This window comes from Liolophura sinensis, chromosome 1 (genome assembly GCF_032854445.1).
Source record: "Liolophura sinensis isolate JHLJ2023 chromosome 1, CUHK_Ljap_v2, whole genome shotgun sequence".
Lineage (NCBI taxonomy): Eukaryota > Metazoa > Mollusca > Polyplacophora > Chitonida > Chitonidae > Liolophura > Liolophura sinensis.
The window spans coordinates 39,153,250-39,171,677 of NC_088295.1; the positions used below are offsets into that span (position 1 = coordinate 39,153,250).

Sequence of the window (18,428 nt, forward strand, 5' to 3'; positions counted from 1 at the left end):
GTAGCCTGTACAATCACTGTTTTCCAGGATCACTGTTTTGCCAAAATCCTCCTTGTCAAGAACAAATCAAACAATGCTGTTCCAGACCCCTTAATCTATTGCAGTTAAAAAGGAAGACTTGGCACTTTTCTTTTCTGGCACCAAGATATCTGTATTGTTCATATCACGCAGGGTACATATGTGTGTATATATATAAATATACATACTCATGATTCACAATATACAAATATGTACAGGTATTTACACAGCTTGTGGTACAGTCAGTGCTAAAACCCAAGTGGTACTGAGCGAAAGGCTACCAAATCTGTGTGTCTACATCAGGCAGAATCTCTATACTGCTGTCGTCGGGTGTTGTCCCAGCAGTTCCCGGGGCCGACCCGTTCGCAGCGGCCGTCGTTGTCCCATTCTCTTTGACTTTTGATGCTGACTTCAGAGGTAACTGCATCTTTACATTGCTCACAGAATTTGTGGGCGTGTTAGCGGGAGTGGATTTGCCTGAACTAGAATTAGAATTACTGGCTGACCCCCCAAATCCCAGAATGTCTTTGACTGCTTGTGGAACTTTCTTGCAGGCCTTTAGTTGGAGGTACATCCCTTCAGCTTTCTTTAGTGTGGACAACAGGTCAATACAGAAACACATGTCATTGATATGCTGAGAAAAACAAAAAGAGACACAATTATGACTAAATAAAGAACTTAATTAATCACACTTTCACAAAACATTATTTCCATACATATGGCTTTTCTTTCTTCTTTTTTTCCTTACTTATTCATTTATTTTATTACTCACTTCCCAGTTCATTAATGTCATAGCCAATGAAGTCATTCATCTGATTATATTGTCTAGTGCAAAGCACAAGAAATCTACAGATTTCTAAGGATCAGATTTTTGGGCAGGGTAACCAAGGTAACCACAAGGCATATTAAACATGAACTTAAAGTGAAACCAGCACAAGCTGGATTTGAACTTCCAATATTATTATTATAGCACAGGGCTAATGCTCAGAAAGACTGGAATTCTAGCACTTCGAAAAGGTAAAGGAATGAATGAATAATACCATTTCAGCAGTACTGCAGCCATATTGTGGCAAGAAAAAGGTAAAGGAAATCTGATTTGTAATGAAAGTGATTTGTTTATAAACAACACAACAGAAATAAACCAAGTTATTTCTTACCTAAGTAAAAATTTTAAAAAGCTGATCACAATGCTGAAGTTTTTGTTCTTGGAATTTGAAATTTTGACTGACAAATCTACCTTCAGATTATTTATGAGGTCATCAAAATTTTGATTTCTAAAGCCTAAATATAAGGTCGGATTTCAAACGTCAGAAATGGTTTTGTGGAATGGTCACAAGATCTCAGTAGAAACACAAGAATTCCCAGGAACAGCTTGGTAATTTACCTTCAGTATTTCTGTAAAACCAAACTTGTTTTCTATTAACGTGGTTTTCTCTGTGTCCAGAATTGCCAAACAGATCAGTAAGTGGAAGTTTTTACATGGCTGCTCTGTCCACATTACCTGAGAAACAATTAGAAAAAATAAAGCATTTGCTTAAATACATGTACTAAAACATAAAACTTGGTTAATCATTCACTCAGTTCTCATTCTACTCTCAGCACATGTATGAGAGCTGACCAAAGACATAGCTTAGCTCCATTGCTATTATTGTTATCAAAATAAAAAGAGCCAAGTTCAGCAAACAATGCTTTTAAGTATAACAGCCGCAGATTTAGATTATATTTAATATAATGCTATACTATTATTTTGAGACTAAGTAACACATTGAAGACGTAAATCTGGTATTAAGTGTTAAAACAGTTTTGAACAATAGGGCCCTGATGACATAAACATTTAGAGACAAATCTGAGTCCCAATCAAAGCTGGACTCTCACTAGTAAACAGTCTGAGGGAGATAATATGATTTTTTTTAGATGATGAACGGGAGATAATAATTTCACTTGCCCTGATTGAGCATTACCTCTACCCTCTGACATCAAACATACAGTACGCAAGTACAGATTTCCTGTTCAACACTCACCTCCCACAGCCTCATGATATCAGGGAAGGTAAACTCTCTCTTAAACATGATCAACAACCAGCGGAAACAGAAGTAAAAGTTCCCAGAATCATGGCCCTCTGAAATGATTTAAAGTAACACAAACATACCGCATGTTAAATAAGCAAACTCAAACGTCTTCTATATTAAATGTTTCTGGGAGATTTGGTGCTTTTCTTCTCCAGTTTGAAATGTTGACCTTTTACAAATACTACATGTACCAGCAAACATGTAATATATCTTATAGCTGTTTATTTAAACTTAAATAATTCCATTTTTTATTGGCTCGCTTCCTTTGGCAGTAGTCTGGACTGCCTAATTTCAGACCTTTGGCTGTTGATCTGTGAGCTGTGTTAGGTACCTTCTGAAATGAGATGGTCTCTTCCTGCTGTCCATACACCTGACCATCATCAAAGACACTATACAGGAGAATGATTGCAAATTTCCGATTGAAGTCACTCAAACAGAAGTTCCTGTATGTGTCCTCTAATATCCTGTTTATGGACTTTTAGAAAATGACACCCTTCATACCTTGTGATTTCTTGTTTTCACACAATAATTAATGTTTTTAAGATTTCCAATTTGACCTGAAATACGAAAGTTTATGGGCATTGCCATATATGGATATAGAAGTTTCTCAGCAAAGTTCGTGCAATTTGGACGCTTACTGTTCATTCTCAACAAAAACAATTATGACATCACAACATCATGGAATGATTAAACATATACATGTGTAACCAGCATGTCTGCAACAACACTGATCATGATTGGTCATATGCATTTTCTTCAGTGCAAGTTCCGAAAATGGTCCACCCTCAGTATGTTAAATACTCTGTCCTCAAGTCAAGTGCTGCCACCACTGAAGTATCACCTGACCCAGTAACATTATACTATCAACAGTCCTCTTTCCATGCTCTAACCTTTCATTACTGTGTGCCAAGCAAGGCAGCAACAAGTATCATTTTTAAACTCAATGGCCTGACTCAACCAGAATTTGATCCCTGGTGTTCCGACTTCGGGGTACACACTCTAACCACTAGGCCAGCGAAGCTGTCTAATTCATGTTTAAATGCTTGTGTATCTAAACCTACAGCATGCAAAGCTACTTTATTAATTCAAGATATATACAAGTCAAGATAAAGAAATTCTCCGGTTTAGTCTCTTTAATGAACAATTAAACTGATTATTGCTTTTAATACCACAGTGTAAGTCTAGCATGATATTAATATTACGACAGATACCTCCACCAAGTCACAGAGAGAGTACCTAAACAATTGAAAAGTACCATTTTTTACCGCACGCGCAAATTTTGGCTGAAGGCTATTGTCGTGCATGTCATCCTCATGTCTGTCTGTTTTTCCATACTGCCTTGTAAATGAATTGTCTAAAAAAGTATTTGTTACAAAATAAAACACTTTCGCACAAAACTGACTTCATCTTGCACAAAGCCTGACTCATTCAGGATAACTCGAAACATATGGAACTCAGGCCTGATCCCGAGGGCCAATCCTTTACATTTTTGGTATTGCCTGATGTTGGGAACAAATCAGACTACAAACATACTGCAGCTTTTGGCAGACTAGAGGAATGTTATTTGAGTTTGACAGGTAATTTTGTAAATCCCGTGAAATTCATGTGCACATACCATAACACCACATTCAAGTCTGCAAAAAGTGAAGAATTATGTTTTCAAATTGTTTTTAATTTTATACTTTATTGGTCAGCTTTGCTGAGGATTTATGATAATCCACAGCTTTGAGAAATCAAAGGAATGCTCCACTCACTAGGGCTGCACAGCACCTATCAAAAGAATCTATCGGTGTATGTATGAAAATGCTTACCTAGATAACTACACAAGTCTGGATCCACAAACTGCATCAAAGTGTGAGTTTGAGCAAGCTGTGTCTTCATTCCCATTTGGTCCATCTCAAAGTTATCACACTGCAAAAAGAACAAAAAAAAAAAGAACAATGCTAATTCAGAGATGAAGACACAAAACTGTTAATAAAAATCTGGAAAGGCCCAAATTCTGTGGAAAATTAAGAAAACTTTCCAAGATTTCTCAACATATTAGACTTTTAATAGTAAAAAATATTCTGAAATCCAGTCCTGAAAACTTTTATAAAGATGTAAACCCACCTTCATGAATAGCCATATCAAAAGCTAACAGTAACCAGGCATTTAAAATACAACTATTTCAGTTTTAATCTGGTCCAGATCAAACCAGCACCCTTTAAAAACCTGTGGTTTTGCTCAAAACCTTTCCTGTGACATGTGTTACCAGGTATGCAACAGGAAAGTGTTGTCACTGAACACTGGGGAGGAGGTCCACAAACATCAGAAACATATGTTATTGTAAAATGAACTGTTAGTAAAAGGCCTTCCTTACCACCATCTCCATAAATCCCACAAAGCACCAGAAGGCGTCGACCTCATTCTCCATGACAACCAGTATAGGAGAGAGCAAGTCACTCATACCCTGAACATAACCTGTGAACATTGGACATACAGACTTACCCACCCACCAAAAAGTTCTCAGCTTTTTCAATTTTTTTCTTTTCCCTAAAATAATAAAGAAGGAGCTTAAAGTAGCAAAGAATATATTCTACCTACAATTTCCTGAACAAATTATGTATGAAGATAAGGATAGTGATGTGCAATGGCTTTTGAACATTTGAATATTCATTGTCTAATCAATGATTTACTGCACAGCCACAAATATGACTGGGTAACTTTTTGTAAAAAGGTTAATCAACTTACCCAGATCAAAGTTGTACATGCAGTACGTCATGAGAATGTCATATAACACTTGGAGGTTGGGATTCTTGTCACCAGTGAAAAACTTGTGGTTTCTGTCTGTTCTGCTCACATCTTTATCTGCAAATCAGTCAACATAAAAATGATATCACGATACGTTACTGAGTATACGATAAACGTAATTCATAAATACTATAAGGCATATGACATTCATTTGGAAATGAGGAAATGGTAAGTGCATAGAGTTTCGTGCTACCCGGCTATCTTCGCCAGATCCAAATAAAAAGGCTACTTCAGAGTTGAAGATTGAGACAAAAAAACAGGATAATTTGTAGACAATATCACTTGCTCATTATGTGTAAAAATATATGGTAATAATACTGTAGTACTAATGAACTAACAACAGATGCTACATGTACCTACTATTCTTCACATTTACAAGAAAACACTGTACCTATTAGTCCTTTCCTTTCTTTCAATAATGAAAACCTTCTCTCCTGCTCAGCACTGATAGTTTTCCACTGAAGTTTCATTCTAAAATAGTCATCACTGAAAAAAACAAACAAACCAAAATAATGTGTTTGAAACAAGGTGCAATTCAGATCTGAAGACTTTTTAACAGAAGTATGCAGATGGATGAAAGTCACAAAACTTTACATGAAATTCATGTTGAATGAATAGAAAAAATTAAGACGAGAGTGCTGTAGACCTAAACAAAAATGAAAAAATATGATCAACTTACACTTTCTTCTTCCTCTCCTCAGTCCTACTCTTGTAGGTTGAATCCCAACTGTAGTAATTCAACAAAAACTTCCACACTTCAATCCGAATGGAAGATTCCACGCCCTAGACACAATGCATAGAGAAATCGACGCAAATGGTGAAACAAAGACTTTGGTAAGAACATGGTGTACCCTGTGATACTTGGAGTATACATATATCTATTATTTGATACTAAGATTCATTACATTCTGGGACAAAATATACCTTAAATAAAGTTTAGAATGGCTGAAAATGCATCAAGTCTAAAATGCCTTCATCCATTTATAGTATTATATATACATGTAACTAAATTAAAGATTTAAAGGGACGAGAAGTATAATTTCACATAAACAGTAACAGGGTAGTTAAGTTGTCTTCACAGTTTTAAGATAGTCCACGAATGTACTGTTAAAAACTAGGCAGCAAAAGATAGAATTAAAGATGTTTAAAATATATTCATTTGAGCAGTAATGTACAGACTGACGCCATGATAGAGGAGTGCATCAATGGGAAACCAAGAGAAGTTCTAATCTCACCCCTCTGAAAATGGCCTTTTTCAGATCCTCCACATCTTTAACCCTGCCATCCCTGTCCATGTATTTGGACCATTCTTGTGCAGTGAGGGGATCACTTCTCTTTACGTCAGGACGGGGAGGTAGCTTGGTCTGTAAGATGATAGAAAACCACAAATGAATGATTAGAGCCATTATGTCAATTTCGCAGTTCTCTGAATGTGTACATATACATGTAGGCTTTGGACGGTGCATGCCAAAAAAAATGCCAATGCCAACACTCGGAGTATGACAGAAGCTACACCTGTGCTTTGCCTTTACATTGTTTTAATGTGATTGTATGTTATGTGATGCCAACACAGCAATCCAAGTAATTCTAGTCTCGTGACATCTAATAACTTACAATTAACAACACTGCATATGTTTGTTTTTTCACCTTATTCTGCTTAAGCCATGGTGTTAGGGGGAGTGTAATTTGCTACTATTTATGCATTTACATGAACGGTCAAAATAAAACCCTGACTGAGGTAAACTGACAAGTGCCTATATTTCACCGGATACGTGTGACTATCTGCCAGCTATCACACTGCTGTCCTTGCTCTAGTTTTACTCTCTATGCTGAATGTCTTTAAATTGTATTTATATAGTTGAGCTAAGAATGTCATGGTGCTACATAGAGCTTTGATCAATTTTGTTCTTTGGTTGCGGTACAAAATGCCTCTTCAATAAATTATTTGAATCATGGCATGTACATTCACTGCCAAAGCTGCTTATTATTTATCAATGTGTGATAAACCATAGGCATCAGTATAGGACAATAACAGTAAAAAAAAAAAAAACACTGTAACATGCAATTCCACAAATTTTATATCTAACAATTGCAAATTGCATGTATTTTTCAAATATTGTGCAAATGATGCTGGTGAAGGTTTAACAATTTACTGCTGTACCTTGGTGATGAGTTCAAATCCTGGTTCATCTTGGTGGTTTATTTCCATGCCAGGGATATCATCATTGAGAATCTCAGCCAGCTCATCAGTGGGCCGGTCCAGCGGGGCCTCTGCTTGTAGTAAGGTGTCACGCAGAAAGTTGGTTACCTTTGAGAAACCTCCCATTGTCGTACTATAAGGGTCCCTCATGAATTTCTGCAGGTAGAAAAAAAAACCCACAAAGGTGAGAACACTTTCAAAGAAAATAACTCGCTCTGTCACCTTGTGTAAATCATATTGCACTCTTTGTCCAACTGTTAAACTACCATTTTTACTAAACGAAAGAAAAAAAAATTTCTTTAATCAAGTATCAATGCTTGTGAAGATTGATGTTGTGACATTTCTAGAGATTTCTGATGTAGTCACATGTACAAATTGATAAAATTTTTGACATGGGAAAATTATCAGCAAATACAAGTCAGCAAAACTACATTAAAACAAAAAGTAACATTATAAACCAAAATATACATTTTCAGCATTTTGGACCTTTTCATTCCAGTTTAGAGAGAAAAAACATAAATAAAATAAAAATCAATCTCCATCGATTTATAAAATATAGTATACAGTACTTAACTTTAACCATTAATGACAAAACAACTTTAACTTAAGATGAGATGACTGATACATATTGAGTGGCCGGAAAAAAAAAACAGCACGCTTAAATTTGCAACTATTTAAAATGTTTAATATGCAATTTAAAATGCAACAATACATCCAATCATGAATTTCAGCACGACAGGTGAAATAGTATTAAACAGCAACACAGTTAAAATTGCAGGCAGAGTGGCATCAAGTGCCTGGAACGTGGTACATTTCAGTCTTCCACATTTGTTGCTCTGTTAATATTTATTTATTTGATTGGTGTGTATATTTCACTTATACGATGGCGGCCAGCAATATGGTGAGAGGAAACCAGGCAGGGCCCAGGGAAAACCAACGACCATTCATAGGTTGCTGGTAGACCTTCCCATGTATGACCGCAGAGGAAGCCAGTGTGAGCTGGACTTGAACTCATAGCGACCGCACTGGTGAGAGGTTCCTGGGTTATTACGCTGTGCTAGCGCGCTAACCAACTGAGCCACAAAGGCCCCCCTGTGTTAATATACTATTCCCTTATGGTGTTTAAATATTCATGAAAGATGTCTAATTTTTATTAAATAGAATGAATATGGGAACTTATGTTTGAAAGATTGTGAACAACTGCATATTTAAAGAGTGGCACCAATTGTCCGCCACATGGTAAATTTGAGCCTTTTATATTTGTTGCTTTTTGAACGCTATTTGACCTAAGATGCTGATATTTTAATAAAATGATCTAAAAGTCATTAAACAATGTGTTAGAAATCTCGAAGCCTTCATCTGAACATTCTGAATAATTGCATATTTAAGAGGCTTATCATTTTCTCTGGCATGCCCAATCTATATCTGTGAAATTTCACATTTTTTTGTAATACAGTCGAAAATTGTGACCAACACAGTAATTAGCAAGTTAAAGTTGAGCATCAGCCTGTGTGAGCATCATGCTTTAGACAGGGGGTGCCTAAAGTTCACAGCAACACAAGAGGCAAAAAGATATGAGACACACGAGCCTCAGAAATATGCACTGTTTGACTATCGTCAGCAAGTCCATCAAACAAATGAAAAACCAGCTGAATAGAAACAAGTAACACAGAAAGGTGAATTAAACTACATGTACATGACAGGCAAACAATAATTTTTATCACACATTGATTCAATTTTATGAGAGCTGGTTGATGAGAAAAACATTTAGCTGACAGATTCATACCAAACTGAAAGTAGACGTACAGCAGTTCCTAAGTTTGAATGTTAGAAGTTTGCACACAGTGTTAAATAAAACTTGAGATAGCATGTTGGAATAAAATATACATGTACATGTTGGACGGGAATTGTAACGTGCATGTTAGACGCTGTGAGTTCTTGCTCATGCTGGCTTCCTCTCAGGTCGTTCATGGGAAAGTCTGCCAGCAACCTGCGGAAAGTCATGACTTTCCCCCTTTACCTGGTTTCCTCCCAACATAATGCTAGCCGTTGTTGTATAAGTGAAACATTCATGAGTGCAGCTTAAAACACCCGTCAAATAACCAAATAAGAAGAACAAAACTATTTTTATGCATCTTAAAGGGAAAAAAAATAAGGGTTTTGTCCAAAATAACCATCAGATGTTAATATTTTCAATCACAACTGGGTATATGAGTTGGATTATATCAATCTATAGTATATACGAGAAGGTCTGCTAGCAACCTGTGGTTGTTAGTGGGTATCCCCCCTCCCCACACTCCGTTAAGTTTCCCCTAACCGTAATGCTGGTTGCTGTCATATAAGTTAAATATTCTTTAGTGTACATAAAACACCAATCAAATAAATAAAGAAATAAATAAATATATAAGTAAATGAATAAACCAACAGTCAGTTAAGCAGAGTAGACATGTTGCTATGATCAGAGGACAAAACATGCAGAGGTGGAGATAAAACTAGAGGGATAAAACTAAAACTAATTCAACTATGTTTAGGAAGTGCAGGTAAATATAGGAGTATGTAGTACAGTACAGTTCTTATACATGATATGCTCTATCAGTATAATGTTGAATTTTATCAAAGTAAAAATCTTCTCATGCAGTTTTGGTGGTCTGCTTCAAATTAAATGGTTAGTTCAAGCACTACAACAGACCTTCTTTATATTTCCAATTTTCTTTCATGAAACTGGACTTTCTGCAGCACAACAGTGTCAATGCCACGTTCGCTGTGTCACAATTCATGTGACAATGCTACACTCCTTGTATCATAACAATGAATTCAGACCATAGACAGTATACACTTTCATACAATAAACGGGCTTTTATGCCAGTTTTGCACAAAATATGAAAAAGGCCTATTACACCTTGCCTTAAAAATAATATTTTCTGTAAAATGTCAGCTGTCCAAAAAAGTAGTGTTATCATCTATCTTACACCAAAAACTGTTGTGATGTAGAGCAGTATGCAGTTTGCAAGCATGCTGATGATTATGTACACTGTACAAGTCAACCAAAGACGATCAAATATGTGAAACAAAGAAAATGTAACCAAGACAGTACATGGTGTAAGCAGATATAAAATGAAGGCACAGTAGAAAGTAGCAAAGAATACAACATAGGGTGAAAATAGATAAAATGATAATGAGAAGCTGCTTTTGTTAGGTAAGATAAAGGAATGTGAATCATGCTTCTACAGAAGAAATAAATGGGAAAGTTTTAATATGCACACAGAGGGAAAATAAAGTCACCTTAGAAAGCTTATAGCCACCTTTGGCTGCACTGGAGGGTAAATGGATGAATTTCTAAAATACACAGGAAAAGAAGAGATTTAATAAATGCGCAAAAGGATTTTTTTTTCCTTTGTGAAATGCATCTGATTTAGTATGTTCCTATGTGAACACAATATGCAATTATAGAAATTCTCCTATAAAATATTTCCATGATTATAAACATGTGTAAATACATTAAACTGCAAATAAAATTACCCACCACCACTGAAAACAAATGTTAAGTAGCAAATACTGAAAGACACATGTGTATGTATATATACAAGTACAGGTGAACTTACTAAATGTATACTAAGAGTAGAGCCAAGTATTACATAAGCAGCGCTAACTGAAAAAAGGCTTGGCAGGACTTAAAAATCATATGTCTGAGCTTGTTTGGCTTAAATTACTTAATACAAATTTTGATCTTAACTCTGGTGTATAGAATTACTGGGCTTTCCAATTTTAATAAGGATATGCTTAGCATGTTGTATTACATAATCTTTATAACAACGAATCATTTTATCCAGAAATATAGCACTCCAGTTTGTAGGGGATTTGTACAAGTAGCAAGTACTGACAAATGAAAGAGAGCCAAATAAAGTATCTGAAAGCAAGTTTTGCAGTTTAGTTTGTCCTGTTGCTAGTATTGATTACAGTCTATTCACTGATTTGAAAAGGCTGACCAATATTTCAAAATGTAACTCTTCATATTACATGCATGTTAATGTAAAATGGATAAACTAGTAACTCCAATACACCTTAAGACAATACAACTATTTATCCCCACACAGTTTTATCTAAACACTCTTTTGGAATAAAACAAAAAAGCATTAAAAAGCAAACTGGATAGACCTAAATGTATAATACTGAGAGAGCATGTTGCAAGAACATTACACTGCTATGGTATATGAATCTCAGCGATGCAATAGAAGCAAAACACAGGAAGAAAAGGTCTAGAATGTATACAAATGTTACTGTTTACATTCAATATTTAATCTGTATATAAATTCTACAGTGAGTTGAATTTGAATATTCAAGAATACAACTGCTCCTGAATTGATATTCCTCGGGCCGGTTTCATGAAGCTTACTTAGCTAAGTATGCCCTTAAACTCCCATGACCACATATGTTGTAGAAATATGCACTTAGCTAAGGGCTACTTAACACTAAGTATGCTTCATGAAATCAGCCCCAGACCTACATGTAAGGTGTATGCGTTGTACCCACCAAAACTGCCCTGAACAATACCACAACAGTCTACTAGAAATCTTCCTTTTCAGTTATGTCCGTCAAATGTAGAGCTTAGCAAATTAAAAAACTTAACCTACACTGAAGGCACTGAGCTTTATCACATTTTAACAAATATACTGCTTGTTTTGATGACTGGTCAGCATTCAAGTTTGCAAATATTGCCCAAATACTAAAGATATACATTACAAATCAAAACAAAGCATTTTAGGGCTTATACTACATGCAATATATATATTTTCTCACCGTGACTAGGTCGCCCTGTGTGTCTAACAGCTGGAGCTCATCCAGCGATTTGGACAGAATCTCTGGGTCATGCTCCTGCACAATATACAATCTGCCATCTGTAGTCGATCTGAAAATGAAACAGTTATAATGACATAAGATTAGAGATGACAGGCCATTTTTATCAGATTTTCAGCAAAATTTCCTACCTGGTATAAATATGCAGGTAGATGAGGTTGCAAAAGCTTTAGACAAACTTCATGTTAGTTGCAAAACCATACAAAATTATGTTAATTGCTTCGAGCTTAAATTTTTCTCTCATGTCAATCACCGTGTTTATTTTCAATTACACAAGACACATGCTATTTCTAACCAGTACAGATGTACCCTAAAGCATAAATCAGTGACTATTCAGCGAAGTCTAGCACCATCAGTTTCACTATCTCTTACTGCTAAATCTTAAAATCAAATGTTGTTTCTTCTTGTCCTCTATTGGACCACATATCAAAGTTGAAATATACCATTACCATTTGAGGAGAACGAAACAAATGTTTTCAGTTATGTAAGAAGTTATTACTACTTAATTACAGTAAGTAATAGTCAAAAAGAAACAACCTCATCTTAAAGATAAAAAATAAAGATTAGTTCTCCTAGGCCTGTCCATTAACCACCAAAAACAACAACAGGTGAAGTACCTTTTCAGGTGTACAAATCTCTCCATTTCCTTAAGCAGGGCCTTACTGCCTCCTCCGTGGAAGTGAAGGGCAGGATAAGTGGTGCCATCCTTCATGATGAAGATCAGGTAAGCCCATGTATGAGTGTTAGCACTCCGCTTAAAACTGTTCAGGTCCAGAATATTGAACGAGATATTGTGTTTCCTTCTTGATTCTTGCTTAACGTTCACAGATTCTGGCAGGGAAACACGAGACAAAAAATATTGCTTAGAAAAATTACAACACTACTGACAAAAAATTACTTCTATGTTTGACAGTGCCTTAATTATTTGAATGTCATTTTACACTGTTCTTACAGATATTTCACTTGTATGACTGCAATCAGGATCATGAATTAAGGAAACCAGAATGTATTACAACTACACCTTGTCACGTAACTTCTGGACATAAAGTCAAAGCCAAATCAGAGATTGCAGATTTATTACTGATGTACCACCTGATATAATTCTGTAACTAAACCAGTGAGAACTGGATTTCAGCACTAGAGTACACCTCATTGGTCATCCTCAATGGTCTCTAGGTAGGATGCCCATTAGTTACTGCTGTTTACCTCATGGATGGCTACGTGGAATCTAATGCTCATTCTATTTCACTAGACCAAAAGCTGTTGTATTCTGCAAAGTTTCTGACAAATCAGCCAATGTGAGCTGGGTTTCAAATTAAAATTATACAATTTCAAACAACCTCTAAATGTCCCTGCTGCAAATCACAGAAAAAAACAGCTGTAATGATCATATGTGATATGTGTATGTACCATTTTCTGAGCCTTTGTCTGCCTTGAAGGAGACCGTAGTAGAGATCCATTCATAGTCTGAGTTCCCATCCAGCGAGTATACCTTCTCTTCTGCTCTCCACTCCAGGAACACGCCCTCTGCCTGTACACGTTAACAAACCATTCTTTACAATAACTGCTTACTTATTTAATCAATCATTTTCATCTTTTTGGCATAGAAACTGGAAAATCTGAACACTCATGCAGTCGTAAAAAGTTACTTGAAAATAACAACCTTTATCTGTGCTTGTATATATATATTATATACATATATATATATTATCAAAGGAGAGTTTTCAGAGATAGGACAGGTCTTGCTGAACCCAAAAGCATTTATATAATGGCATTTCTACACACTTTCCAGGTTTGTAAATAATGACCTGAAATATCTGGTATTTTAAAAATGTCTATGTCATTCAGAGCTTAAAAAGGCTATAATTAAGATTTTTGACAAAAATCCAAATTTGTTCATCAAATCATATATTCTGTACTGACCATAGCTCAAATTATTAGTTCTCAGTAAATATCAGACTCCTACCTGTAAAATTTTCAATGTTGAAATGGTCGTAAAGTTATAAAAGTTATAATGTGCACAGACGAGGCTACTATTTTGTGAAATGCAATTATTTGTGCAATTCTAAAGTATTGGCAAAAATTATTTGAAATTTGTGCAATTTCATATTTTTCAGTTGGCTTGCAGCAACTGTCAGGCCCTTGATCAATACGTGTCATTTTTTGAAATTCATTGTGCAGCTGTGTCTGCTTTGAATATTGATGACGCGACGTGAGCTGACAAAAGTACGGTGTACATCTATGTATTGGGGTAGACAAGAACATGATACACAGACATGATCGTCACTCCATTATTTCATCCCACGGAAAATACATCCTCCTGTTACGACATACATGTAGGTCACACAAACATACGACTGGCAGGAGCAATTTGACAATTACATACATTTATACATGACCATGTTAATATATGAACAGGTGAGAACGTAATGTATTCTGATCCGTCTGTATGCAAATATATAGAAAATATATATATATGTATTTAACTACTCTTAATTCCAGCTCTGAGTATCCTAATCTCTTAATCTATATTTACATTTATTCATGAACCCTATCTTTACATAAAGGTACATTCAAATATTCATCAGCTAGGAATATGTCCTAAACAGACGTGTTGTTTCTTTTCACATTAGCACTAAAGGCAAGCAACCATGAATTTTCGATTTATGTCATTTCAACAAAAAAGTCATACCACTGCAAAATGCCCTTTATAGCGCAGTAGGGTTTAGATAAAACCACTGAGAGAATATCATTAATTTTGTAATACTGGGCACCCAAATCCTGTTTAGTTTTATATATTCTATATACCACCTCACATTAAAACTGGCAGATTGGCCCTACCATGTCATAAAGCAACAATGCCTCAAGCTGGCTAAAAGGCTCAACATAGTCTGCCTGTTGTTGATACGTTGTACATGTATTTCAAACATGCATATTGTCTTCTCCTTCTATTTCTGACTTTTATTGACCATGGAGATTGTCAGTTGGTTTAGCTAATCAATAACTTTGAAATCAGGGTGCCCCACTTATAGTTTTCTTCTAATTTCACCATCTCCCCATGTTAATTTTATCTGATTAGCCGATGCCGATGACCTCTACACTGAACAATGCTCTGAGACAGCAGCCCCATCTTCTTCAAAGAATTAATGGAACCATAATTTTTTAAGAACCACAGCAATTGCCTTCTTTCGGCCCTTTTAGTTTTACACTTCAAAATAAACTGGATTAAATTCTGCCCAGCAGTTCTAGAAATATTGCTTGTTGCAATGTAAAAATACAGACAAACTCCAAAAGTTCTTAAGGCCCTTATCATTCAGCTTCACACCAAATATTATTAAATTAGATCCCGCCGCTCTGGAGTGGAGTCATTAAGCGCGTGTACATATACTGTGTCTTCTTGTGGCATGCCGAGTCCATGTCGCCAAAGTGCTGCCGTGACAGAAGTATCAAGCCAAAGACACCAGACCCCATGACACCCCACCCAGTCACATTATACTGACACCAGGCCAAACAGTCATGTTTCCTTGCTCTAATCTTCAAATGCTGAGCACCAAGCTAGGAAGCAGCAAGTACCATTTCTAAATTCTTTGGTATGACCCATGACTTGAAGAACAAGCATGCAAAAATACATGTGCCTTAAAAGTTGATTAAATCTTATGGCCTATGTCAAGAAGTTTCAAACCAAACTTGATTAAATTTGGTCCAGAATTTCTGGAAATATTGTGCGAGCAATGGAACGGTGAATGCCGGACACAGAAACCACAATGTCTCTCAACACAAGTGCTTTCTGGTATTTTTTATTACATACCTTTTGAACGAGGTAGACCTTCCCAGCTAGTAAGTCATCACAGCTGTCCGTGTGACCAGTGTGAATATACACACTGTCCTTCTCAAATATTATCTGAAAAACAACCAGCAAAAAATGAGGTTTATATTCATTATCTAAGAGTGAATGTACAATGTATTAATATGAATGATTATAGTTTTACACCACCACAGCAGTGTTTAAGTTATATCATGCATGGCAGCACTAACACAATGAACACAATTAAGGAAATATTGAATGTAAATAATATTTATACAATAGTAAAGGAAACAGGACATATTGCTGATCACACCAACTGCTGACAGAATGACACATACACTGACAAAATGGAGCACAAAAAAAACAATACACCATAAAATAAGTTTGTTAATACAGTTTTTGCTCGCTGTTTTGACAGGCTGTTTTTAGGGGGTATTTAATATTAACCTCTTCTAGTTAACATGTAACTACTATTAAAGTTACGGTTTCCATCACATTTTCATTAATAATTAGTTCACCAGAACATCTGCATGTCATTAACATAATGCACGTGTATATGTGAGTACATTTCACGTGTCTGCCTTCAAACAGAAATTAAAATTCAAGCAATACTTTTTTCACACAGCTGAAATTCAACAAGCATCATGCATTAAATCTCCTTGATTTTAATGTGAACTTAAGTTTACTTTAATTAAATATATTTTAGACCAAAGTAAAATAAATTGAAAAATACAAAACAATAGATACTGAAAACAAATGCAATACATATTACAAAGTCACAATGAGTAATTGTTACCTCTTCAGAACAAACCATCATGAAATCTGACACATTGAACGTATATACCTTAAACTATTTTATACGTGAACATAAATGAAATCAAGTGATTCATGAGTAACAGGTAAGATCAACTATGAATACAAAATCATAGCCAGCAGGTGATTGTCAAATTGTGTCAGTGGAAACATGAGCCAGTCATATGGGAATGCACGCACATGAGTGTGACAGCTATGGACAAGAGTCCCCACTTCAGTCATAATCTCATCAGCACTAACTTCCTCTTTACACCACAGGAGTAGCATTGTAGTTGACCACAAACAATGCATGTTTTCAGGGCTTTAAGTCAAGGACATGCTGCACATGACACGGTTATGAATGGCGATTGCATCTTTATTTCTCGGTGTGAGGAATGTGCATAATGAATTCTAGATTTCCCCTCTTGTTTTCAAACCAATTTACATGTTTAAGAAATAAAAAATAGTTTTAATGTTTCGAAAGCTTACATGTATTGTCATGTTAATATTCATGACATCATGACATAAATGTAAATATCACATAGCTTCAGTTTTTGCATAAAAAACTTTAAGCTCAGAATTTAAAGTACACTTCAGAGAATTTTGTTTTGTTATTTTTGTTTTGTTATCAACATGATATTGATCAATTAAAATATACTTAACACTATAACATTCAGTTTCTGATAATAAGATATGGAAGTCTCCATAATTAAATAAGATAGTCAAGCTAATGTAAATTTCATTCCACTTTATACATAAAACTTACACAAGCTTCTCATATATGCCATCTATTAATTATATGAGGACACTTTTAATCATTAATGTGTGAACAAGTCTGAAAACATTAATAATTCCTTTACTGCTTTCTATTTCATTCAACAAGTTACAACAGGGATACCGTTAACACATGTATTAAAAAAGTAGCCATATGGGAATTTAAAAAGAGCAGCACGTAATAATATAAAAGCTCAATGTAGCCTGTCGGTTTTAGCTCACATAATTTAAACAGGAAAGTGGCCAATTACAAAAAAGAACAGTTATGACTACTGTTTCCTTAGTCTTCAAGTATACATGCCTAATAATTAACACAAGATCAAAGTGTATTTCGCTTTTCAATTTCTAAACGAGAGACAAAGATTATTTACTTGATGATGCTCATTCTGTAACATTTCGTCGTTATGCCTATAAATTGCAGGAAAAGGAAATTAGGGCTATCACTCAAGGAAATTGACCCATTCATCACTAAACAGGTCAGGCATAACATTTTAATTTGTTTACCTCAGTGTCAGTGGCCACATTTTTTTGCTTCACACCTATCCATTTATTCCATTGACACAATGTAAATGTGCAGGTAAATAGGACACGTCATAATTTTCAAATTAAACGCCATTTGCTTAATGACAGTTGGCTATCTATTTTTAAAGGTGACCCAGCTTGTACTCTTCAGTTTGTTGATGTTGTCAGTGACAAGTACTTTGCTCATCTAAAAAAAAGCCTCCTCTGCTTTCAACTTGTTTTCACGCAGTTGACAACATATCGCAGTAATAAACGACATCATTTGCTTCTCATAACACCGTTCGAGAAGCTATTTAACGGAAATATCGTTACCTTGTAGTCGGAGGCCATTTTCTCACAATTTGGTACAGATACAGCGATATCTTCCGGTTGTTCCAATCTTGTTTTGCTCGATGACGTCCAGTCACCTGTTGCCTCCTACTCCATTAAGGACACCAGAACTGCTAAATAATTTTTTAAGAAAGTTGCCATAAGTTCAGCTTGAACTTGTACGCATCTGCTATAAAATTAACAATTCTTGACCTTGCAAGTGCAATACGAGTATTTTATGAAACATAACGCGCTTGTGTTTACTATTGTTAATGCTGTAAGCTAGAATTATGGC

The 18,428-nt window shown here is 35.5% G+C and overlaps 1 protein-coding gene across 2 annotated transcripts; it reads right to left on the bottom strand.

Moving 5' to 3' along the window:
* Positions 1 to 229: 229 nt before the first annotated feature.
* On the bottom strand, positions 230 to 18,229 carry LOC135467300 (TBC1 domain family member 15-like). Of its 2 annotated transcripts, XM_064745072.1 has the most exons (16): positions 18,137 to 18,229; positions 15,740 to 15,832; positions 13,342 to 13,462; positions 12,549 to 12,762; positions 11,875 to 11,983; positions 10,360 to 10,413; positions 7,039 to 7,233; positions 6,113 to 6,241; positions 5,557 to 5,660; positions 5,269 to 5,363; positions 4,818 to 4,934; positions 4,447 to 4,547; positions 3,899 to 3,998; positions 2,040 to 2,137; positions 1,403 to 1,519; positions 230 to 652 (listed from the first exon to the last, which is right to left on the bottom strand). In XM_064745072.1, the coding sequence occupies exons 1-16, from the start codon at positions 18,152 to 18,154 to the stop codon at positions 296 to 298; spliced, it is 2,022 nt and encodes a 673-aa protein (XP_064601142.1). In that variant the 5' UTR covers positions 18,155 to 18,229; the 3' UTR covers positions 230 to 295. The 2 variants fall into 2 exon arrangements, with proteins under 2 accessions (XP_064601142.1, XP_064601150.1); XM_064745080.1 differs by lacking the exon at positions 10,360 to 10,413.
* Positions 18,230 to 18,428: the final 199 nt, after the last annotated feature.

Coding starts and splice junctions, on each gene's coding strand:
- LOC135467300 (XM_064745072.1), bottom strand. Junction 3,999..4,446: donor TGGGATTTATGGAGATGGTG/GTAAGGAAGGCC, acceptor TTCTTTTTGCAG/TGTGATAACTTTGAGATGGA. Junction 1,520..2,039: donor ATATCATGAGGCTGTGGGAG/GTGAGTGTTGAA, acceptor ATTGTTTCTCAG/GTAATGTGGACAGAGCAGCC.